The 26,551-nt window shown below is 42.4% G+C and overlaps 1 protein-coding gene across 5 annotated transcripts in view; it reads right to left on the bottom strand.

Moving 5' to 3' along the window:
- Positions 1-961: 961 nt before the first annotated feature.
- Positions 962-26,551, bottom strand: part of Map3k7cl (MAP3K7 C-terminal like) — a 66,695-nt gene continuing 41,105 nt past the window's right edge. For 4 of the 5 annotated variants that reach the window (XM_060370690.1, XM_060370689.1, XM_021648010.2 and 1 more), the window contains exon 5: positions 20,163-21,296. In XM_060370690.1, the coding sequence (XP_060226673.1) occupies positions 21,116-21,296 (181 nt within the window). In that variant the 3' untranslated portion in view covers positions 20,163-21,115. Of the gene's footprint in view, positions 3,736-20,162; positions 21,297-26,551 lie in introns of those variants that run through there. The other variant, XM_060370688.1, reaches the window with a different exon arrangement.

Here is a 26,551-nt window from a genome sequence, read left to right as displayed (position 1 = left end):
GGGGATGGAGAAATATAGCTCAATAGTTGACAACACTGGTTTCTCTTAAAAAAGGACCTGGATTTAATTCCCAGCACTCACCTGGTAGCTCATAACTGACTGCAACTTTAGTTACAGGGAATCCAATGTCCTCTTTTGGCCTCTGCCACTTTCAGGAACGGAAGTGACACACAGACATCCGTGTAGATAAAACACTCATTAACATAAAATAAATAATATTAAATAACTTTTAAAATTAAAAATAATACACAAATTAATTAGGAAAATTTGATTGTAATATAAATAATTTCTGTGTACAAATAAAAATTGGGGTTTTATATCAGCAATACCCAGCCTATGTGTCTCAGGATAGGTTTGAGTGTGACCTAACCATTAAATGACATCACTATGTCACAACATAAAAAGTGTGGACACCCTTAATGGAAATAACCATCAGACACATGGTTCAGTGAGAGACACATTTGTTTTCTCTCCAAAGCCAAAGCAGCATCTTCCTTCCTAAAGCTTCTGTGTAGTCATTTTCAGAGACTGTCAGTCAAAACGACTGATGAATCTATGGGGTAAAGTGCTGGCCCTTGCCATCAGTGATAGCGTTTTTCTTCACAGCAAACACTATTATAGCAGTCTAAGTGTCTGAGGGAAAATAGGTAAGTCGTGAGCAAAGGAAGGAAGGAGGCAACCTCGGGAAGGGGATTTAGTGGCCAGACTTCATCTTTAAAAATAGGCCAGGAAGATTAACTTATCACACAAGAGTATTTGAAACAAGGACCTTTGCTCTACTTTGAGAAGGTAAAATATCAAAACTCCATTTTGTTTCGAGCTTTAGCATTACTGTTGCATTTTTAAGAACCACAGAAAAAGAATGATCCAGCAAGTTTTCCCCAAAGAACAAGTTGCTAAAATGTTGAGCCTTTGTTTTTAATTTTAAATCTTATATAATTACAGAACTTAACATTTTATAGCTGTAATGTCATTCTGGTTATGGAACACTTCATGCAGCTGAAATAATTATACAGGAAGGATTTAATTCTTTCATCCACACAACCATTAATGCCAGTTATAAAGAAAGCTAAAACGTAGCCTATAGGAAGATGTGCTATTTCTGACCAGAACGATACCAAGTTATAACTTTATGAATAGCTGATGATTCTAAATGATCATTATTTAGTGGCATCACAGTGATTCTGGGGAATGGTGACTAGGAAGAAAACAAAATCTGCCTTGCATTCAGTGTAAAACAATGGTTTAAAGACCGTGGAAACTTTTGATTGTTAATTAGGATAGACTATTGTGTATTTTAATTATAAATTATTAATAATTTAATTGATTATTAATATGATGTTTCTTTTAAAATACTTAACGTGTGTGTGTGTGTGTGTGTGTGTGTGTGTGTGTGTGTGTGTGATTTTTGTACATGAACGCTCTCAGAGGCATCTGATCCTCTGGACTTGGAGTTACAGGTGGCTGTGAGCCATCTGATGTGGGTTCTGGGAATCAAACTAGATCCTCTTGAAGAGAAGAGTTCTTAAGCACAGAGCCATCCCCTCTGTCTGATACTTATAAGTCAAGTATCTTTCATACACTGCCTGTGATTAAGGTGATTAGACAGTGCGATAATCCAGTCAACACTCCTATCATCTCCTCCCAACAAAGCCATCTTCAGTAACCACAACAGAGAAACTGATATGTCCCTCTTTCTGCTCCTAGTGTATCTGCCACAGTACTCAATAAATGACATTACCTGCGACAAAACAAACAAACAAACAAACAAACAAAAAACTGGCATTAGGGAACAATGTACTTATGGAGTTGTTATGTCTCGATTCCAAAATAACTCATTTCCTTTTGAATAAATGATTAATTCAGCAATGTGATTCTCAACAGGAAGTATATTAAAAAGATTATATTATTACCATACAATGTTTATATAATGGGACTGTAATATTGTAAAGGCTAATGGTATTACCATGTTGACATCTGGAAGATAATAAATTATCAATAAAGGTTATTTAAGCATTTCCTTCTCTTCCCTGATCATCAGTGAGCTTTTCCTAACTATTGCATTATTTATGTGTTTTATATTTTTCACTGTACATGGCACGTGTTACATAAGGGCACTTCCACACGAGTATACATTGATCTTTGAGTACACCCTCATCATTATATATTTGTTATACAAAGCCAAACAGGTGCTATAACAGAAAATGGGCAAGAGTGAAATGACAAGTACCCTAAGAGTTCACATCTCTCACACCCTCACTTCTTCACTTACTAAGCTGTCATTAGAATTTGCTTTTTCCACAACTTTGCTGTTTTTGACGCCAATGTTTAAAAAGCACAGACACACAAACATTGAGCAATTTATAAAGCTTGCAAAATGTTCCTGGTCTTTCCTGTTCGCTGTTTACAAAGTGAGACTAATGTTCAAGCCTAATTAAGTAAGGATGAAATATTTGCCCAGGGAGAAAGATCTTGTTCTGCCTGTCCGTGAAGGGCAACAGAGGGGTGGGGCAGACGTGTTCAGGAGGCTGAGACTGTAGGAGGTTCTGCCAGACCCTGCCAGGCCATTCAGCCTCATTTCTCGCCCTCTTCTACACACCTGTCAGGCCAGATGTCAGCCACTCTCAGTGCTCATCACACAGGGGCTCGCTCTTCTCCTTGCATTTCACCCTGTACTCTTCGCAAGGATTTATTGAGTCACCTACTTTTCAACACTCTCCAACCCTTCCCTGAAAGGGAGAAACAAACAAACCAAAAGAGAGAGAGAAGTAATGGCTCATAGCTCATCTTCTTCACTCTAGGGATGGTAAAATAGAGGTGGTTCATTTAAATAAGCAGTAAAAAATGTATCTGAGGAGTCTGTCTCAAATGTTCCATGAGACAGCATGAACTACTTACTTAAATTTAGGTTTCGCTTGGCACTCTGTATTATTATTTGCTCGATCTAGCCTGCCTGTTGCCTTTTGCCGTGGCATGGTATTAGGTAACTTGTCTAGTGTGGCATCATCCTCTGTAAATATTATCGTACTACAGTTTCTTTGAGGCCAGGAACAGTGTCCACCTCTTTTTGTTTCATCACTGCTTCCGTCTCACCCACCAAATTCCCATCACACTGTCTTAAACGTTGTTGGGAAAGCAGGAATGGGATTCCCATTCATGCATTCGCTCCTTCTTTGCACTGAGAAACAGCTGTTGGAGTGTGACCGGCTGCCAGGCACTGCGCTGGTTCTGAAGAGAAAAATAAGACCCAGAGTCACCAAGTTGCTCCCAGCTCCGCCAGGAATGCAGATAGGTGGAGCGCTTCCATCTGCGTGAGCTTCTAAGACACAGGGCGACGAGAATGCAGGTGAAAGAGAGCAAGTTCGGTCCTCTAGGAGGAAATAACGTCAGCCTGAGACCTAATAACACACAGAGGTTTACTAGAGAAATGGCAGAGAGACCGGGATGAATGAAAGCTCACAGTCAGCCAAACGGGCACCCGGTTAATTAGTCCGGCATTGAGCTGTTTTATTTCTCTCTTCCTACAGCCTCGGCACCTTCAGGAGGCAGAGCTGAATAAAGCCGGCAGTCTCTCCCCACCTTACCCCTCACCCTCCACCAGTCTTCCCCTCACTGTTCCACCCTGGCTTCTTGTTCCTCTTTACTCCCTCCACCTCCCGTTGCCAAGCTGAGGCTGACTCTGCTGCCGCTTTCCGATGTTCTGAAGGACGCTGCTCACCTCTTGTTCTGCACTTCCTGCAACACAAAACCACAACAGTTTTTGACAATGACATTTGTAGGTTCCAACTCTAAAAGTGCGCTCACAAGAGAAAGCAAAGCACATCTCTAAGGAGAGGGCCAGAAAGTGCAGGAAGATGTTCTCAGGGAAAACCTGCTTAACTGAGCTTCCTAGGGAGAAGCCTTGGTATGAGCCAGTTGATCTTGCTCATGTTTGCCGTACTGACCTGTGCCCAGCACAAAGCCAGCACCCACGAAGCTGCCAGTGCAAGACTTTACATGTGATTAAACCTTCGGTTCTAATTAGATTTTGTTATAATTACTGTTCAGTTAGGGCCAAGTGAAAGAATTAAACAAATAATGAAGAATAGCCTCTTTCTGTTCTGTGTCGGGCAGACTCTTACGGGGTCTTCCACAGTGCCCAGTAAAGCTGGTCAATACAGAGTCTAGTCATAGCAACTAGACTTTATTTGGCAGCTGGAGGCTCTGTAGCCTACTAACTAATGAAGCTATAAATAATTCACTGCTTAGGCGATAACCGATTGTGTGATTGGCTGACTAAGCTGAAGCCAATGAAGTCGCCTTCTATGACATGTCTCTCTTTTTCCTATAACTGCTATCAGATCACAGGGTTGGGAGAGTTCTCAGAACCTGCTGCTGTTGTGGCAGCTGCTGCCCAATGTGTGAATCGGTTGTTTTTGTTTTGCTGTGCTCTATTTAATTGGTCTAAGGTACTTTCCCTTTAACTTGTGGAGCCAAGAATGTTAAGTGCTCAGAAGAATTGGTGACAAGAGGCTGTCTATGGTGCTTAATCTCATATGTCGGCTTGATGTTCAAACAGCATTCTGGATGTTTCTATCAGTTGGGGGGTTGACATGAAATTGATGGCATTTAAATAGGCTGAGGGAAGCAAAGTCCCCTGTCTAGGGTGGGTAGGCTTTGTCCAAAACAAAAATGCTGACTGTTCTCTGAGCATATAGAAATTCTTCCTCTTTGCTGCCTCTACAGGAGCCATGGTTACTCCCTGAGTCTTGAGGCTCCTCAACTATGAATGGAATGACATAACTGGCACTCCTCACTCTCCACCTTGCAGACTCACTTACTGCGGGGCTTTCATAACCTAGAAGCTAAATCATTCTGCAGGTTTATGTATGTAACACATAGACATGATAGATAGATAGATAGATAGATAGATAGATAGATAGATAGACAGATAGACAGACAGATAAACAGACAGAGATAGATTTATTGTAGTTACATACACACATAAACACACACAACACACACATGCACACACGTCCTATTGGTTTTCCTTCTGGAGAACTCTAATGCCGTCTCTCTGAAAGCAGCAGTCAAAAGCCATTTTGATTAGAAACTCACTTTTTAAAAATTTGACTGAAGGATCCTTTCTGATTCACATGTATCCATCTCCCTTGGCTTCTTCCGATGTTCGCCTACACTAAATGCAGATGATTTCATTCCTATGGGTGATGTTTTTATTTTCATATTCAATATCAAGTGCTTTTGAAGAATGCTCCTAATTAACTTAATTCTTAGCAGTCTACTAACAATATGCAAATAAATATTCACCACATGTACACCTAAGACTTCAAAGGAAGCTAGATGATGGAGTTGTATTTGAGGGAGTCAGAAGAGAGGCCAATATCTGTGAGCTCTGATATCCAAAAATCAAAAGAAAGAAATCTGGATAACGCTGAGACTTTCTCATCAGACCCCCTCACGGCCTGTGGTGGTCTCCTGTTTGTTTGTGATGGTTTCTTGTTTGTTTGCTTTGCAGAAATAAAGGTTTTGAAAAGGAGGAACAACTGAGGACTGGGCGGGGAGGGACGAGGTGAGAGTTTAGTAAGGATTGCGGTGGCATCTGGGTGCTAAGTGCATTCCACTGAAAAGCAATACTCTGTAGATGTGCTACAGTCAAACGGGTCCTGACTGGCCAAGAGCTCTGCCATTGTGTTGAGATGCTGAAGAATGTTTTAAACATATGACTCAACTTATTTATTTATTTATTTATTTATTTATTTTATGTTGTGCTAGGTCCTGGAAGTTTATTCAACCTTCCAAGTAGTAGTGAGTCTTATAACCTACTAATTGCAAAGTAAATTGAGGTCTCATAGTCTCCTCATTCCCTCCATTGTAATAATATATAAATTAAATACCACTGGACTGGTCTGATACCAGAGGTTTATTGAAGAGCGGAGTGTGAAAGAGACAGATAGACAGTGGGAGAGCATAAAAGAAGAGAAAGAAAAAGAGGGTGGAGTGCCCCAGAAACGAAATACAGAGAGGGATTGTACCTGGAGGTGGCAGGTAAAAACATCAAGCAACCTAGCCCACCACCCACAGTAGGAGAACACCCAGCAAGCAATGGGAAGTCACAGCAGGAGCTGTGTCCAGTTAGCCCTGGTGCAGATGTGAGAAGAATTGGAGTGCCTATTCCCCCTTCTGACAAGTGCATGGAGGGCTGTTTCCAAAACTGAGTTGTGGTATCAGCTGCCACTATGGAGAGAAATGCCTTACAAATCTCCAGTCTAAGAACTGAGTAATCTGCCAATGTTGTCTAAACCTTCCTTTGTTGTTCCTTACCTCTGACAAACTTCTAGTGATAATAAAAGGAGTCAACAATTTGGTCCTTATTACTTGATAATCAAAGGTAACCACTCTTAATTCCATCCCAGAAGGCATATCAAATAACATATTGCCATTCTACAGACTATTAAATCAGTGCACCAATGACAACGCTTTACCTTTGTAGAGATATTTGCATTTTAAATACCCTGGGTGCATAGCAAACATGAAGGAGTCTGGGTCATAACTGATGGTGGATCAGAGTGAGACACAGCTACCTGACTCAGACTGCTCAGACCACTGGGGTGGGACATTCAACCATCTGTCTCTGTAAGAGAGAGATGATGCCAGTGTCACAGCTGACTCATGGCTACTCTGAAGGGCATGAAATCCACCTCTCTCTCTGTCTCTCTGAATCTGTCTCTCTGTCTCTCTGTCTCTCTGTCTGTCTGTCTGTCTGTCTGTCTCTCTCTCTCTCTCACACACACACACACACACACAGATACTCTAAAGGGCTTGAAATCCACTCATCACAGAGAGACAGAGAGACAGAGACAGAATTGAAGTTTGTGGTGGAGTGTCCACCACAGGCTCCTATTTAAACATTCGGTCCCCAGAAACTGGTGCCATTTCAGAAGGTTGTGGAAACCTTCGTGGGTAATGTCCTCCTGCTCAGATGAGAGCCTACACATGTTTTAGTCAACTCTTCAGTTGACTTAGTGAGAGCTGACCACATTAGGGTGGGCACCCTGTTTTACTCCCTATGCTCTTAGAAACACATTATAGAATGTATCTTGACCAAAGGTGTACCTTGTAGCTCAATGAAACTGAGAAGTCAAATTAACCATCAAAATCAGGTCACTGGAAGCATCCTGCAGCAGCTGCCAAAAGGACTGGCCCACTTTCCTCCACCTTCTTTTCTGGCCTCCATTTTGGATGATAAGAAACATTGACACCCCTCAATAAAGGCAGGGATATTCCAGGCCCTGAAGGCATCATGCTTTTACATGATAGAACAAAAAAAAAAAAAAATGTCACCTGCTTAGGACACTGTCTTCAGATGGGTTTCCATCCTTCACAGCTAACTTTCATCCTTTTCCAAAACTCCCACTGCCCACAACATGGAATTATAGATTGGACAACAAATTATTGAAAAAATAAAAACACCTATGTTCAAGTTTCATTTCTGTTGCTATGATAAAACATTCCAATAAGAAGCAACTCCAGGAAGGAAAAAAGGAAGGAGGGAGGGAGGGAGGAAGGGAGAGAGGAAGGGAGGGAGGAAGGGAGGAAGGGAAAGAAGGAAGGAAGGTAGGTTTATTTTAGCTTAGAATTCCAGTTTTCAGTCCGCAGATACAGGAGGGTCAAATCCGCAGTAACAGCTGGTCCCAGCACATCCGAAGTCATTCTCTCCTGTCGTACAGTCCCGGGCCCCCACCGAGGAGTGAGCCACCCACTTTAGGATGGCTCTTCCGGGAATCAGAAGAATCACCCAGAGACGCACCCACAGGCCAAACTGACTTAGAAAATCTTTCTCTAAGATGAGGCACTTTTCCCAGGTTCTAGGTTGTATGAAATTTACAGACCTTTCTCAACTTATGGCCAAATACAGAGAAGAAGACCTGCCGAATGAGGATGTATCCCAACTTTGTGTAGCACAGTAATACATATACAACGCCCATCACATCATTTCATACCGTCCCCCAAAATTGACTAAGACAAGCAGAGATGGTCGGTGTTTTTATTTTTTCCTTCTGAAATGTTGACATTACCCCTGATTTGACAATAAATTGGTTTTAACTGATTCCTCATATTAAGCTAAGCCAAGCTATTCCGTATCAAGCAAGCAATCGAACGTCTTGCTAAATGGAAGGCTATCATTTTGGAAACTCTTATGGGGAGTATTTTTCTTTTTTAAAGCATCTCTACTGCATGTACGAGCAGCCTCAAGGCAACATTAGGAGAGGAAGACAAAATTCTCCTTTAGTGTGATGGACATCAAAGTGACTATGTGCAATTTACATCCTACTTAATGGAGGAGACCTTTGGTCACAGAGAAACAAAGACTCGGTAAGGCCTGTTTCTTGTCTACTGCAGTGGGTTTTTGCTGTGCTGGTTATTGCTACTGTTTGGTGCTGGGACTCAGACCCAGGGCCTGGCTCCTGAAGCTATAGCTGGCGGAAGCTTGGTGAGTTTTAAATAAAGTAAGGAAACACTATTATCGTCTGATTCATGTTAATATTAAATGCCCCAGAAATCCTCACACTCTTAAGAACTTTTTTATTTATGCCATAGTTTTATTTGTCCATAAAACCATGCCTGCTGCTATTGCCGCCTCTCCTCCTCCACTTATTCCTCCTCCTTCTGTTTCCTGTTTAGATATACATATCAACACATAGGCTCCAGTGTTGAAACATGTGTTTTCAGAAAGCCCTCACCATCCCTGCATCCAAAGGACTTTCTTCTCAGAAAGCACGTGCCAGCACAGGGCCAGCACGGGAGGGCTGCAGTGACACAGATACTGTTGTTTAATCTTCTCCACACTAGGCCCTAACTAGGTTTGCTACATTTATTAAAAAAAAAAAAAAAAAAAAAAACTGTGCTGTTAATCCCACTGGTTGAGAATAAGACCACTACCACAATTTTTAGCCAAATTTGAAGCAAGCTTTAATTAAGTACTGGCCAGGAGATAGGATCTGGCCAGGACTATTTTGAGGTTCCCAAGAAATGGTCATGGAATCATTTTTTTTTTCAGTGCTGCCAAAGTGTCTTCAAAAGAGCTTTATCAGAGTGTCACGTGTCTGCTTTCTACAGCTTTATATAAGTCATGAAAATATGCCCAGCACCAAGGGCCACTGTGCACAGGTGAAGTGCTGGGGCTACGGTGCTGCAGCACTTTATGGCACAGAACGGAAATTACACGATGTGTCTCCAGTCATTGAAGTGGGTAGCAAACCTTTTCAAGGAATAAGGCATTCATTCCATGTGTATCCACACTGTTTTAGAAAGAGCTTGACAATGGGCTCCTGCAATCTCGGCAAGAGGCTTAAAAAGGCAAAACCACAGGAACACCATATTTTCTTTTTCTTGTTTTCCATTAGGTCCAATCAGGGGAAAGTATGCATATCCTGACATACTTCCTGCCTGTGTTCCTCCCACCGACATCCAATCAGGAGCAAGCATACATCCTGATGTATTTCCTCCCACATATCTCCTGCCTACATATGATAGGTCAAACATAAGACAAACAGGAACTTATTCTTAACTGCAAACAAAACTCTCAACTTGCAAGTTACATCTGTAAATAACTTTCAAGTTATATTTTTCCTGTTTTGGTCTCACAGCACAACTGCCAGCTAAAATTGGGTTTCCAATGAACGATGGGATCTTAAAGTAGAGGTATGTCCCAGGCAAGATTGGGGACGTAATTATACTAAAAGGAATACACATTCGTTGTCTTTGTGAATGTTGGGGTTCCATTTTCATGGACTAGCCTGTATTCTCTCTGGCAACCCTACTTCCGACCATCCTGAGAGATAGTTGCTTGTCTTCGTGGTCCAGACTTGTGTATTTAACAAAGCGGGACTTCTGCTAGGTCTGTCACAGGATCATCACCAACGAGCCTGAGCATCTCGCCTTTGCATTGTGCTTTTGCTTTTCGAAAGTGTCTTGTGCCCCTAGAAGTTCCCCTAACTCAGGCTCACCAGTGCTGAGATTATAATGGCCACCGCCAGGTGCAGCATGATCCTGTTTTGGTTCCTTGCTACTGAAGACTGTCCACCTCTTGGAGTTAGTTGATGTGTGCTACAGATTCACCATGTCCTCAGCCAATCTCTCCTCCACCCTTCTCAACACCTGACAGAACAGCTGCCTGGGTTACAGCAACCAAGCTCCTGGTTCTCTTGCCTCTAGTTGGGCTTGGCCAGTTGGAACCACCTGGAGAAGATGACAGAGGAACAAGACAGATATTCATCTACTCCCTTTCTCTGGGCAGAGCGCTGATAAGCTTCGACTCGGTCCCACCCAGGGTCACGTTCTAGAGGTGGGTCAGTGGCCAGGGTGGGGTAGCTAATCTCTCCCACAGACACGGCTCATGCACAGCCCAGGTGCAACTTCCTCCTTTGTTCACCCTTGAAGGCCAAGGAGAATGGTACCCTGGAGGCCTTGCTAAACCCTGTACAGCCCTTCTGATTTCCCTGGCCCTGTGCCCTGTTTTATAAGCATTGCCTCCCTGGGGTGTCCTTGATCACCTCTCTTCGACTGTATTCCCCTATGAGTACACTGACATCCTGATATGACAGACAGCTGAGATTCCTACTCTCAACCTCCGTCCGAAATCTCCAATTTACTACTGGTGTTGGCAGAAAGTCACACCCAGGGGGTTCCAGCCCCCAGTGTCTGTTTCCCATTTCTGAATGAATCAGAGACCAACAATTACCCTGTCCCATTTTGTAGGCTGAATGAAAACTGCTGTTAGCTTGCTGGCCAGTGTTATCACCAGGATCCCTAGTACATTTACATCGACTTATTGTTAGTACCTTGAAGGTGGGGAACCAATATTTTAAAGTGCAGTTAATGAGCATCTCTATAGAAAAGGAGAATACTAACCTACAGACCTCCTGACCGGGTGGAGGCAGGGGTTAGGGGATGAGGGTGACTTTGTGCCTGGGATCTGAGATCTGTCCAGCAAAACTTCAGCATCCCTTGTCAGAAAGGAGGAAACCCTTAAGCTATGTTTGTGAAGCTGTGTGTCCTCAGAACAGTTAAGCATGATGCAATTTACATGAGAAACTAAAACAAATTAAAGAAGCCAGCTGAAAACTCTCACCCTTACCCTCACACTCTCACCCACCCCAGCTATTTTTAAATAATCAAATCACTGTAGTATTGTGGCATTTTGGAGGTTGCTGGGATTGTGAGTCATATCCGTATTTACAGGAATGATGGGGAAAGAGCTTGTTCAGCATTTACTCCATTTATGAGATGTGAACAGCAATTAAGAAACTGGGGGGGTGAGAGGAGGAGGGTGGAGAACTTCACATCAATTATACCTGGTCCCAAAGACTCTTTATCTTTCCCTTCTCAGGACTTTGGCCGGAGAGAACAGTCACTGCCAGGATGGTGACATAAAACACAAGGTGTCTCCTGCCCTCCTGGAATCCTGTCCTAGCTCAGAAACTTTGGTTCCTCCTTGGACACCCTGACTCAGTCGTATATCCTTAGAATGTCATTCCTGATCTTCTTTGCCCATAGCACCCGGTGAAAGTTCATGAAAGCCTGACTCCTGAGGAAAAAACTCTGTGCTTCAGTGTGTGTGACTCAGGTCATTGCCTCATGGTCACAATTACAGCCTCAGTAAACAGCCCTCATAAAAGCAGCCTTTTATCTGCCTTCTGTCTTCAGAGCATGAGAGACTGAACACGTTTCCAACATCTCAGCAGAACCAACGCGTGGGTTCCATGTTCTGTTTGAACACTTTCCCCCAAGAGAACTACAACAACAGAAAGAGTATATTCCCACTTGGTGAAAACAGAAGGTCATTCTAAACCATTCTGGGAAGGTGTTCAGAGCAACCTAGGAACAATGCTGTCAGCACCTGGAGTCATTTCTTCTCCACCTTTGCACTTTTGTACATTCTTCTTCCCGTGCTCATGTTCGACCGTATCTGTATCTGTGTTGCCTTCGCTGACAACCGTCACTCTTCTAATAGTTGGGCGTGGAGGATGGAGGCCTGGAATCCAGGTGAGGAAGGAGTACCATGAGTGTGAAGTCAACCTGGGTCACTGAGGCTATGGTGATACCCCATCTTTAAAAAAAAAAAATCAAACTTTGAAACTAGGGTGTACCTCAATGATAGACAGTGTGCTTAATATGTGTATAGAAGGACCTAGAATCTGACACTGGAGAGGACAAAGGAGAAGAAAGGAGAGAGGAGAGGACAGGTGAGAGAAGGAAAGGGGAAAGGCCAGGACAGCTGGTACACACTTGTGGTACTAACACTTGAGACACTGGATCGCCATGCTTTCAAGGCTACCGGAGAGACAGAGTGAGGCCCTGTCTTAATCAACCACAATGGACAACCATCAAGATAAAAAATAACAAAGGTGGGTGAGAGGAAGGATGTTCTAATCCTTGGAGAATACTCTGCTGGGAACTCGGCAAGCTTAAAGCTAAAGCTAGAAAACAGGTACACTGCAGGCATGTCTATGAACAGCAGGGTTGCAGGTATCTCCACATGTAACATGCCAGTGCAAACAACAGAGACAAACTCAAGACTGTCCTGCTAGGCCGTGTGATATTGCTAAGGGCTTGTTTATTCCCTAAGAAGTATACTCATTAAATGACTTTACAAAATGCACAATTCTATCTTCTGTCTACCATCCCTCCCTCCCTCTATCTTTCGATATATATAACAAATAATTCTAAATAGCCCTCTAAGTAACCTAAAATGAAGTACATTGTAAGAGAAAATCTTAAAAATCCACGATCTTGGTCTGATGCTCTTTGGGTGGATGACACCTAAATGAACATCAGTCCAAAGTCCCAATTTATTTCTAATATCAGAGATCAGACCTCTACTCTTGCCTGATGCCTCTAAAACAAAAAGGGGGAACTGTAGAGAGCTGCGTAATGCCGTGCCTTAAAGATGGAGCTGGTTTCCGCCTTCCACCTTCCCGATGGTGAGTGCTCTCTGTCACGAACAACTCCACATTTGGCTAAGGCTGAGGATCTGGCTTGCTTCCATGTATGTGGACCTATCTGCATTGCCCACGTGGCACGCCTGGGTTGGCTACCCAGAGGCTATTTAAGCTGTGGGCTGGCTTTCCCCAGGGTCCGATGATTGTTCAAGGTTCCTGAATAAACTGCATTGAAAAAGAAAAAATCCACGATCTTAGAAGCGACTATGTTACCCTTGTAATGTAACACACTTTAAAATCTTTTGTAGAATTGGGTTGTGGAGGCACACGGCTTTGGTCCCAGCACTTGGGAAGCAAAGGCAGGCAGATCTGAGTTCTAGGCCAGCTCAGTCTACACAATCAGTTTCAGGACAGCCAAAGTTACACAGAGAAACCCTGTCTCACAAAACCAGGGGGAAAATTTTTTTGTAGTGCTACTTTGCTGTTAGGATTAAGACAAAAAAATATAAGTCAAACAAAACAAACACATATTGAGAACTCTGTACATACATAAAATGTGGTTTGATAAAAATCTACCCTCCATTCCATCCCCTCTAGTTCTTCCTTTTCTTCCCAACTTCATGTGCTCTCTTTAAAAAGTACCTCTAAAGAAGCTAAGCAAGAAGGAGGACCCTGGTTAAGATGACCAATCCTCATTCAGAAAGACAAATGGGACAGACATCAGAAGAGGGAGAAAACAGGGAATAGGACAGGAGCCTACCACAAAGGACCTCTGAAAGACTCTACCCAGTAGAGTATCAAAGCAGATGCTGAGACTCATAACCAAACTTTGGGCAGAGTGCAGAAAGAAGGGGGAGATAGAAATACCTGGAAGGGACAGGTTCTCCACAGGAGAGCAACAGAACCAAAAAAAAAAACCTGGGCACAGCGGTCTTTTCTGAGACTGATACTTCAACCAAGGACCAGGCATGGAGATAACCTAGAACTCCTGCACAGATGTAGCCCATGGCAGCTCAGTGTCCAAGTGGGTTTCCTAGTAAGGGGAACAAGGACTGTTTCTGACATGAACTCAGTGCCTGGTTCTTTGATCACCTCCCCTTGAGGGTGCGGGGCAGGGGGGGGAGGGGAGCCTTACCAGGCCACAGAGAAGGGCAATGCAGCCAGTCCTGATGAGACTTGATAGGCTAGGGTCAGACGGAAGGGGAGGAGGACCTCCCCTACCAGTGGACTTGGGGAGGGGCATGGGAGGAGATGAGGAAGGGAGAGTGGGATTGGGAGGGAATAAGGGAGGAGCTACAGCTGGGATACAAAGTGAGTAAACTGTAATTTTTAAAAAAATAAATTAATTAAAAAATAAATAAAATGAAATCAAACAAAACAAACAAAATCAAGCATGAAGTCCATTTCGTGCTGCCTGTATGCATCTGGCTGTCTTACTATCTACTGGAGCTTGGGTAGCCAATTGGAGGCCACATCTCTGAAGAAAGCTGACTCCCTTCGCAGCCATCAGTTACCAATGGCGTGTCACAGGAGCTCCTGCAAACCATGTTTCTTAAAGCACTCTGTAGTTCCTGCCTTAATCTCTAACTTCAGTATGAACCTGTTCACTCTCAGCCACACTGGCCTACCCTCAAGTCTTTAAATGGGGCCTTTGCCTGTGTGTGTGTGTTTGTGTGTGTGTTTTTATATGCGTATGTGTGTGCCTTTGTGTGTATGTATGTGTGTATGTGTATGTAGGAGATTTTTAAAACCTATTTTATCTTAGTTTCTTATATCTATTTCTTCCTTCTGTACCCCAATCCCTTCCAGCATTCCAACACCAGGTAGAAGAGGAAGGAGGTTAGTGAGGAGAGAGGGCATAGGTCTCTTTACTTCCTGCTGGTTAGGGTCATCGGGTTCCTTGGGCCAAGTCCAATCTTTGTTTCAGGATATCTCCAACTTCTTTTCATCAAACTGCATCAATAGCAACCAGGAGCAGCAGGGGGAGCAGCAGGGGGAGCAGCAGGGGGAGCAGCAGGGGGAGCAGCAGGGGGAGCAGCAGCCTTTTTCTTTCTTGGACCCCCACCAACCACCACCACCACCACCACCACCACCAATCTCTGTCCTGCTTCTAGCATTTATCCCCTCTCCAGAGTCCTCAGAATTAAAATGTCTGCAGCTGGCAAGGATCACACCCTCTTAGAGCCTTCGAGAGACAAATGGTCTGCTGCTGTGGACATCCTGGAGCAGTCCCACACCCCACACCTGGGACTGAAACAAAAACATGTTTACATAACATAACTGAGTTTTTTGAAGACACCAAAACTTCTACCTCATGTGTATGTGTGTGTGTGTGTGTGTGTGTGTGTGAGAGAGAGAGAGAGAGAGAGAGAGAGAGAGAGAGAGAGAGAGAGAGAGAGATTGTGGTCTAGATCTTTTTCTCCACCTGCCTTCTCTGCCTATGCCATTTACTCATCCATCAGATCTTATCTCATTACTCATTACCAAGCAATCAAGGATTCCTCATCTCATCCCTACTCCTTTTTTATATCCTCTCATAAATGCTATATTTTTCCTGTTTGGCTCTTATCCCATTTGGCATATTCCTTATCTTTTACCACTTAACCAATCACCCCAAAATTTAATAGCTTAAAGCAACAAGCATTTACTGTCTCAGAATTCCCAAGAACCAGGAGCTGGAATCAGCTTACCGGGGTGGTTCTGCTTCATCTCTGATGAGCTTCTGGCAGCTTGTAGCTACCTGAAGTCCTGCCTAGGGCTGGAGGCCCCACCTGGCTTACCTATTTGGCTACTGTCACGAATATCAGTTCTAACTCATTCTTCTCCACTCCCAGCCTTCCTCTTCATAGCCCAGCAGCTTACTTGCCTCAGAGAGGAGGGGGAGGGCGGGGGAGGGCACACTGATGCCTCTGTGCTTTGTCTGGCTGCTCCCTGCTTACATGTCCACAACATATTTCGTATTCAGATTCATACAATCAGGAACAAAAATTGGTTTTAACATTGTGAGGTTTTGTTTTTTTTTTAATATCTTAAGCTGACATCCATAATTACTTAAGCAAACATATATCTTCCCTCCTAGACTAAGAATTTCTCGGGAATCGGACCTCCCACCACCACTGCCTCCACAGTCCTCTGCCAGAAGCCAGAGAGTACATAGACATGCAGTAATGTTAGATGGACAGAGAAAAGAGGAGTGTCTTGGAGGTAAGGACAGAGAGATGGGGTGGTTGGGAGAGGTGGGAGTGGAGGTAGTATCTTTGTTACTAAATTGTTATAGTAAATTAAAGGGGTATTGGGCTATATATTATTTATTATTTGCCCCATAGTTATTTAAACTACTACAGTCAAATAAGACACAGACACCTGTTAGATTTTATAATTGTCTTAAAAACACCTTGGGCAGATATTCTACCTACACTGTCTCACCATTTATATCCCAGCCTCCGTCCAGTGCCACCGCCTTAACCACCCTCATCTGGTCTATCTTCCATCCATAATCCCAAGACACTTGCTTATATTTCATCTTAGTGTTTTCTCCATCCATGCTATCCCTTGAGTCCTTCCTCCTGGCTCACACGGTGCCTTGTCCGTGCCAACCCATCATGGCATCCTCCTGTCTCTCCTCCCATCCATCTCTCATCTTCCTATGATTGCCTGGAAACCTTAGCCATGCCTACCCCATTCTGCCCTGTCTAGGTATAGACCATTTAACCAGCCAAAAGGTAGGTTTATACAAGGATAGGTGTATATAGGCAGTAACCAGAGCGTGAGGGCCAGTTAGCAGCATCCAAATACAAGCATCAGATCCCCAGTCCTAAACCCAAGATCTAGAGAAGTTTGTACAAACTATGGAACCTAAATGTTCTAGTTTTTGAGAAATTAGTATAAGGTAGAAATTAGTATAAGGTATATACAAATGACATGATGCATATTATATGGCAGATATAGTCTATATGAATATAGCATAAAACACAAAGGGACTATAAGGGCGGTTGTCTAAAGGAGAGGGAAAGCAAAGGAGAGTAGTTAGAGGAGAAAGGACAGAATACATATTTTCTCTTCATTACAGAATCTAAACTTAGTTATTTAGAAACACAGCTATACAAATGTGTGTGGGGAGTATTGTTTACTAACATGAAAACATAACGGGACGGGAGGAGTTGTCTATAGGTAGGAAGGAGACCAAGCCAGCCGGAGGGGAGAAGGAGGAATGAGGATGCACAATAGGAAAGCAGTACACACGAGCAGAATATAATGCTTCTTCATCTAGTGTATATGAAGATATCATATTAGTCCATTATTTTGTGTGCTGATTTAGAGTTATTTCAAAGGTGGCTCTGATGAGCAATGGATAGCATACTGAACCTACAAAAGTTCTCCAAGAATACCTGTACGTATAGCACCCAATAGAGTCTGACCCAAAAGGGACCTATGGAATCTTGCTTTTCTCCTTTTGCGTTTAAATGACTTATGTGGTCTGTTTACTGTGTGTGCTTCCCACCCATGCCACCTGATGGTGAGTTTCCATGGCTACTACTCCAAGAACCCTGCACATCCCTATGAGCCTCCTTCAGTTCCTTCCTGGACCCCTCTCTCTCTCATGCAGTCAACACACTGTAACCAGACTACTCGCCCCTAATTCTGTATGCCATTTGCATTTGTAGTCCCTGTTGCTGCTGCATTTGTTAAGTGTGTAATAGATCTGGGGCTGGATTGTTTGAATTTCAAGTCTCTTCTGTTCCTTGTTTGTACTGAATTGATAACGCACCCAAGCCCTCTGTGACTTAGAAAAACAAGCACTGCTGGTTCCAATAGATTTGGCCGCTAGCCATACTTGATCACATTCTTTTTGTGTCTACACAAACTAAATGGCCTACAAATAGCAGATCTTTTAGTAGAGCAATTGCAAAATATAATGAGATTTTCATTATTCTTTTCTTCTAGCTCTAAGGCAAGCATCTTCACACTAATGCTAAGACCACTGTGTTGATTTTTTAACATTCTATTATATTAACAATATCGCTATATCAAGAATGCTTTAATTCTCTGTGTGTGTGTGTGTGTGTGTGTGTGTGTGTGTTGCTGGGGATTGTCCCTAGGTTCTCACTCAGTACAAAGCAAGTACTGCAGCATGGTTTTATAATGTGAAGGTGTCACATTCTTAGTGATCTGTAGTAGATAAATAATATGCATTTGGTAAGTAAGGTTTGTGGGAAGTTGTCAAATGAATGACAAGTTCTGCCTTTAGGTTTCTCTGTCTTGCAGTAAAATAGATGATATTTAATGTTTTAATAAATCAGAATCTACTGAAAATACACTCAGGGCAAAGTTTACTTCTGAGGGACAAATAGGCATATTTTGGAAACCTGGGTAAATGTTCTCATTGAGCCTAGCAGGGTTACAGATGCTATTCATGGGCCATAACCCCAGTGACATCCTGTGGTGTTTGAATTGGAATGGCCTTCATAGGCGCATATATTCGAATGTTTGGTCATCAGGGAGTGGCACTACTCCAGGGATTAGAAGGTGTGGCCTTGTTAAACAGGTGTGGCCTTGTTGAAGGAAGTGATCTGGGGGTGGGCTTTGGAGTTCCAAATGCTCAAGCCAGGCCCAGGGTCCCTCTCTTCCTGCTGCCTGCTGGTCTGGATGTAGAACACTCAGCCTTTTTCAAGCACCATGTCAGCCTGTATGCCGCCATGCTTCCCACCATGATGACAGTGAAATGAACCTCTGAACTGTAAGCCAGCTGCAATGAAATATTTTTCTTTTTTAAGAGTCATCATGGTCGTGGTGTCTCTTCACAGCGCTAGAACATTGACTAAGACACATCCCAGCAGCTTTACCTGCTTGACCACTCATCCAGCCAAGCAGAGCTGTTTCCCGGCCTTCACCTCTACAAAAGTTCCTAACTGCTTGAGTTCTCCAGATGCACGCGGCCACCTTCAGAGGACAGCATTTTCTTGCCGCTGTGTTAGCCACGAGGTCACGTAAATCTGGGGAATAGAATCTCCTTTCTGTTGCTTCACGGTGACTGAGAAACAAACAACTAGGGACAGGGTCTAGCCAGGATCATAGAGTTTGTTTTTGTTTTTGTTTTTGTTTTGGGGGGGAGGGTTGTTTTGTCTTGTTTGCCTTGGTTCAAAAATTAAAGCAACAGAAATTTTCAGTCAGATGAACTCAGTGATTGGCTCTTTGACTTCTCCCCACCCCCTGATAGGGGAGCAGCCTTATCAGGCCACAGAGGAGAACAATGCAGCCAGTCCTGATGAGACCTGATAGGCTAGGGTCAGATGGAAGGGGAGGAAGCCCTCCTCTATCAGTGGACTTGGAGAGAGGCAGAGGAGGAGATGAGGGAGGGAGGGAAGAATTCAGAGGGTACTGGAGAAAGGGCTACATCTGGGATACAAAGTGAATAAACTGTAATTAACATAAAAAATTAAAATTTAATTAAAAAATGAAATAAATTAAAATAAAGAAGAAATTGTCAGTCAGGCTTCACAGCAGTGGAAGACTTTGAGACCCGCAGAAAAGTTTCATCTCTAGGACGGGAAGTCTTCACAGCCTCTGCACCACATAGGAAGCAGCCCTGGCTTCCCATTCTGTGCCCACGATCCCCAGTGGTTGGTTTGTCATGATGGAGCATCACTCTTTGTCATGTTGACATGTCATTGAATGGGACGATTCTTTTTAGGGGAAGCTGCTCTGTCTGTGGTATCATTCTTGAGCTCCGCTGTCATACCAAAAGTGCCCTGTGTCCTAATAGTGGCAACAAAAGAAAAAGACCAGCAAAATGGCTCAGCAGATGCTTGCCTCCAAGCCAGGGTTCAACATCAGAGGTCTACGAGGTAAAAAAAAAAATAAAAGAACTGATCCAAGAAGTCTTCTGACAATCAGATGGGTACCGTGGCACGCTCACACATATGTGCATAAACACAAACACACAAATAACAAATATTCTTTTAAAGGAAAGAAAATGTTTCTAGATGCCGTCGAACATCCCCTGGGGAACACCATGCCTCGCTGGGAATACCGTCTCTCTCAGGTCATCATGATACATCATAATCGTTATTAGTGCTCTGAGAGAGTGCTTTAGCTGAGAAGCCCAAGTGTCTCCCTGAAAAAGGACTTCACTTCTTTTTCAGTACATACTGTGGAGAAGAAATTCTAACTGGGGCAACTCCTAGCACAAAGGGCCTAAGAACAGAGCCAGACTCAGGGCTGTACTTTTGATCCATGTTTAATGAAAAAGAAATCACGTGAATAGAAATGGACACAGAACAAGGACGGGTGGGTAAGTGCGGTAGCTGCAACAGAGAGAAATCACTTCAATTATGAATTCACATGCACGTGCCTGTCAGTTTTTACTGATCTACCGCATCTCCTGAAACACTGCAACAGTTATGTTCTTTCCACTGATCTTACGTAGACACTCAACAAAATAGTATCTGAATGGTAGCTTTCTACTTACCCCATGCCCAGATCCCAAAGACACATACAAAGGCAAGGCAAACGTATCCACTGGGTGTTAACAAGCAGTGAAGAAGGCTCGGCCAGCCTTGATTATCACACAAGTCAGCACTGGCCCGTGAGCTCTGGGCATGGACACACCCGATAATATTTTCATGAGAAATCATTTAGGCTACGCAACCGTTTGCTCTTAGGACAATCAGTCATTGAAGAATTACATCTGGTGCTACCGAGCACAGCTATGTGCAGAGGCGTTTCCATGCTTTGTGGCTGAGCAGACTTGAAATAGGAAAAGGCATAAAATTTAAGATGCACAGATGTGAAGCTGCAGTGAACATCCAACTGGCTTGTTTTATGGCTCTTGATTTTCAGTGGTGCCAGTCAGTATTCTATTTTTATTATTTTCTACTCTAACGTATAGTATGATCATAACTTTCTAACTAAGAAATATATATATATATATATCTTTGGAAAAGATCTCTGATCTCTGAAAATATGTACTGGTGAGAGCTTTGCATTAATGACCTTGCTTAAAATAAAATATCCCTCTGTCAAGCTAGAAGCGAGGCAGCACTAAACCCACTGGAAGCACTTGCCCTGTGAGTAGTAAAGAGGATGGATTTTACTCTCTGTTCCTTTAAGATGCAAATCTTTTGGCCAGTGCAGAGCAGTCACCAACCTCGCCTGCTCACATTTCCTCCCTGCTGTTAGGACGACCCCTGCCTCTTCTGAGACTGGATCCTGAGCTTCTCCAGTTGCTCTACACACTGAGACTGGGCCATCTTCAGTGTCCGGTTCTCCTCCGTCAGGGCCTCAAATTCCCGAACCAGCTGAGCGGCATCCAGCTTCTCCTTTTCTGCCTGGTCCAGCTTAGCGATGAGCTCCTTCCTGAAACGCAGGGCACAGGGCAAAAGGAGAAGCAGAGACTTCCCTGCAAACACTCCCAGCAATCTCTACTCCTCACGCTGCTGCTCTTCTCACTGTTTACCCTTCCGGCCACCAAGGACAGGCCTTTACTTTTCCCTTTCCCTTCAAGTATTCTTACTTTTTCATTAGCTTACAAGGCAACAGGTTTCCTTCAACATGGCGTTCTCATGCGTGTCTCACGCTCACCTCACCTCCCTACCCTCTTCCCCCTGTACCCTTCGTCCCCCACTTGGTTCTGTTGTCATCTCTGCTGTTCCCTTAAAGCCTCCTTTCTTCCACTCTCATGGGCTACTTCCTTCCTTTATGGTTCCTTCTGCTAATGCCTATTTAACAATTAGAGGTTAGGAGCTATATACACTGTTTGTGTTTCTGAACCTGGCTTACCTCACTTACTATGATTTTTCAAATTCAGCCATTTCCCAGAAAGTTTCATAATTTGATTTTTCTTTAAAGCTGAATAAAACTCCAATGTGTGTTTTCATTATCTGTTTATCTGTTAATGGACATCCAGGCTGATTCTGTTTTGTTGCTATTGTAAAAAGAGAGCAACATGGATAGGCAAGATGTGGAGTCCTTAGGGTATGTGCACAGGAGAGGTAACTAGGTCCTAGGCTGCTTCTATTTTTAGTTTTGTGGAAAGCCTCTGCACTGATTTCCATAGTAGCTGCCAGTTTACACTCACACCAACCGTGGACAAGACGGTTGCATATCCAAGTTGCCTGGAACTCACTATGGAGCCCAGAGTACCCTTAAATGTACAGCAATTCTCTTGCCTCAGCTTCCTAAGTGCTGAAATTACAGTTGTGAACTACAGTGCCTAAGTATTTTTAATTTTAATTTCTGCAAAATGACAGGTTTGGGGACTTTTTACGTAGCACCTCCACTAGACATATCCAATGTGCTGGACACATGCTAAAGACCTGTAGGTCAGTCATCCCAAACAATAATCTTTTAAACTGCTTGTGTGTGTGTGTGTGTGTGTACAGATGTGCACATGCCAGCCTGAAGTGGAATCAGCTCTCTTCTTCCACTATGAACTCTGGGGATCCAAGTAAGGTGGTCCTTATACCTGCTACACCATCTCACTGGCCTGTAATTTTTTTTTTTCCCTTAAGGGCAGCAAATTAAGTGTTGCCTGCTTAAAAGTCAAAACAGCAATGCATTTCTGCCTCTGAGAAAGCAAATATCAATGTAAAACAAGGTGCAACAAGTTATTAAAATTATTACTTTAGAAAGGAATAGAAAGACTATCAGTTACTAACACAGTATACTTTAAGGCCCTGCCTACTGTCCTTCGGAGGAAAGTTACTTTGTCTCTTATTGAATCTTTGTCCTTGGAACTCAGTGTTTAGCTTCTTTTGTTTGTTAGGTCTGGGTTTAACAGGTCTTCAGGAGGGGTTGGAGGTGGAGTCCAGTGGCACAGCATTTACTCAAATGCTCAAAAGCCCTAGCTTTGGTGCTGAGGATATTATTTTCCATGTCTTTCTCTAGCACTCACATGTATACAGTTGTGCCTTCACACCCATCAGGCATGAGATCTAGGACCTCCACAGGTCTCCTCACGCTCAAATAAAACAGCACAGTGTTGTTATGTAATGAGCACGCGTCTTCCTGTATATTTAAGTCTAGATCATTTCCAATGTCTAGCACAACATGCTGTGTAAAAGTCTAAATGTTATTCTCTTTGAAAAGTGGAGTAAGAAGCACACCCTGACTGCACAGAATCCTGATGTGTACTTGGCTGGATCATGATATAGATCCCTGTACAGGAAGGACTTTATTCCTAAAAGTCTTCTTTCTTTCTTTCTTCTTACACTGACCTGATACTACGTAAGACACACGAAAGAATGCAAAGTATATATTCATACAAAATAATAGTATTCACATTTATATTGGAAATAAGTGCAGGGCTACAGGAGCAAGGAAACTTTTATGATCACAAACCCTGTCTGTAATGTTCTAATAATCCATAAATAGAAAATGACATTACTGTCCTGTTCATTTAGATCTCCTGAGCCATTTGAGTGTTTTAAGACTATTAGTTAAACATTAAATGTGATGCCTGTAATCCTGGTCCTTGGCAGCCTGAGGGAGGAACTTGTGGCCAGTCTAGGTTATTAGAGAGATCTAATTTATATTAGTTCTTATATAATTATACATATATAACTATATATAATATATATTAGTTTTGTGTGTGACTGTTTTGAACTAATATATTAGTTATATTTATATAATATATTCATTATTTATGTATTAATTATTATATCATATATAATATATATTAGTTCAAAACAATCACACAGAAAACTTTGAACACAAAATCAGATTAATTCCTGAATTATATATGTGTTAGTATACTCTGTATCTTATAAACCATACCCAATATGGCTATGTAATGAGATAACACTGGATGCTAAAACAAGGGGGTGAAAGAAAATCTGGTGAGAAACAACACATTTACATGTGTGCAAAGTATATTGCCACAAATTGTGAGGACCACAAATTCTGCCACAGATTCTGCGAAGGGTAGAGGAGTGGAGAGGTCACTGTGACGGCTTTAACCAAGTCAACTTCATTGTCATCACTACTGCAGAGACAAATGGGGACCATGTGCCCTGGGAAGACCATGCATCATGTCTGTGCTATTGCCTACACAACCCAAAACATACAAGCTGCATCTAAACATGAGGAATGTTCAGTGATTCAAGAAAAAAGAAATCCCTCATGGTTAAGGAAGAACAAAGCACATTTTGGGAAGATTTTAATAATTACTAAACCCAGTAAAAGACACACAAGGATTTTAACACTTTCTTTGAAGTTTTCTGTACATTTGAAACCATTGAAATAAGGTGATCTCCAAAAGAGGCAAAAATTAAATCAGAATAGAAGTTCTGGTATTTTCTTCCTACGCCTGATAGAGTCCCTTGGTCACTAAATTTGGCATCTGCTGAGCAAAACCAAGCATCGTAAAAGAAGCGTGCAGCAGGACCAAAGGGGAGGGCGTGGAGCACTTTCAGGCACATACAGTAAGTTCTTAGCTTCCAACTGATCTTCAAGATGTCTGGATCTCCAAGATATTTAAAATAGAGCAGACTCCCAATAAATACTTGGCAAATTAATGATTGAAAAAAAGTACTTCGGGGAAAGATCATTTATATCTTAAAAGAAAGAAAGCCTAACTCAAAGTGCTCCATTTAATTAAAAAAAAAAAAAGCCACATAGCTAATAAGAAATGGCAGAAGTCAAGCCCGTCCTGGTTAAATGCTCAGTTCTCTGTATCCCTGAGCACAGTTGAGGCAGAAAATACTGATAATTAAATATTGATTAGTAAAAGTTCTTTTGTAACTATCTTAAAGAAATTAATGAGCAAAAAGCCTTCCATGGGATTGAAAGAGAGAAAACTGTGGCCAACCCTCTGAGGTGGTCTGGGTGGTCACCTTCTCATTTATACTCACTTTACATTGCTGTGGGGCATACATCATTCACACCAACGCAGAGTTCTGCTTTCACCATGTGGTCAGGGGTGTGGGCTGATTTCCTGACTCCTTATCTGACTTCTGTTAACCCCTGGTGCCATCTGCCTGTCTTTTGACTTGTGGCAATGACCATGCAGAGAATCGCTGCTTTTATAAGCACATGGAAAGGTTGAAACAGTCTCATCCCATCTCCCCATACTGGAAAGTGCCAATAATATCTTTACTGAAATCAAGACGCCTTGGCTGACGGGTTTCTAAACGAGCTTCATGTAAGTAATTATATAGATAGACAGTAAAAACTGTCAAAAGTCTGCCTTCTCCTGTGTAGAACTGATTAATTTAGACACATTTATGTTCACCAATTAGAAGTCATGGGTAAGTCCCGACATACCAAACTACTGAAACTATCCTATAAATAGATGACCCCAAGAAGAATTCATTACTTACAATGAGGTAAAATGTGGTCCCATCTTTGAGTTTTCAGGCTATCATGTCTATCATTCATTAAGTGTCACATGATGTGTGGAGCAGGGGGAAGGCCATAACTACGGGAATCTTATTTTGATGCTAATTTTACATGATGCATCTCAGCAGTCTGAAGACCACACCCTTAGGTTCTACCATCAATCCTCAGATGTCCCCATCCTAAGTCACATAGCTGGAAAAGTTTCACTTGTAAAGAAAAAGGAGAGAAGTGAAAGCGTCAGTAAAGAAAAGATTGAAAATTTGTGGATATTAATTTCAAAATGTAGGAAACTCTTCAGGTTCCAAGGAACTGACTCATTGATGATAAAATTTTTTATCCGAAAAGATCACTATCAGGCTGGAGAAATGGCTCAGCTAGGCTCACAACCAAAAATGTAAGAGGAGAAAGATCCTTATCATAGTCTTCAGTACTTGCAAATTAACTAAGGATTTTTATTAGAAAGAAATTAAAATTCTAGACAGTTTGGCCCTGATGAAGTTAACAATTTTGTATTAACTAATGTAATAACATAATTATCTTTTTCATAGGATGAACTTTACTCTAAAATAAGGATCTGGAATCCTTGAACTGCTGGTGGTACTTGGAAGATGTGTGTCCAGCGGCCCAAATTTATATAGGAGAGGAAATGCAGATGCCTCAGATAATCTTTCGAGGGTTTTATCTTCCTTTTTTTTTTTTAAGATGGAGGAATTAAAATTGGTATTGAACTTAGACTTCTAAAACTTGATCTGGATGATGGTGCTGAAAGCTCCTGAATAAATAATAAATGTACACAGGTACTAAAATGTGAAAAGGCAGCAGTGTGGCCAAAGGACAACAAAGTTTCCTTGCAGGGGGAGTGAGACTGGGTCTAAATAAGGGTTTATTTTTAATATGATTGGTAAATAGACCTGAAGAGTCTCTCCTGGCATTACAGGAGGCTTACCATCATTCTTGGCTTTCACTCACTAGATGCTAGGTACAACTTCCTGACCATGAAATCAAACATTTCCCTAGATATTAGCCATGTCCAGGGTTGGAGATAAAGCAGAGAGTCCTCTTGCAAGAAATATTGCTGTACATAAAGAAAGCTGTAGGATCTGCTCTAGCAGTCACCCTGATCAGATCCTGGAGTGGGGAATGAAGTAAAAATTAAGGAGCTTCCTTGCTATACTTCCTAGAGATTACATCAGTGCCTCTTCTTTAGTAAAGGAAATCTACTTAAAGATATACTCATTACGGGTACATAAATGTCATGTCTCTTTTAACAAGGT

The sequence above is a fragment of the Meriones unguiculatus genome, chromosome 17 (genome assembly GCF_030254825.1).
Source record: "Meriones unguiculatus strain TT.TT164.6M chromosome 17, Bangor_MerUng_6.1, whole genome shotgun sequence".
Classification (NCBI taxonomy): domain Eukaryota; kingdom Metazoa; phylum Chordata; class Mammalia; order Rodentia; family Muridae; genus Meriones; species Meriones unguiculatus.
The sequence above is the reverse complement of the archived record's forward strand: the minus strand, read 5'-3'. Positions and strand labels throughout refer to the sequence as shown.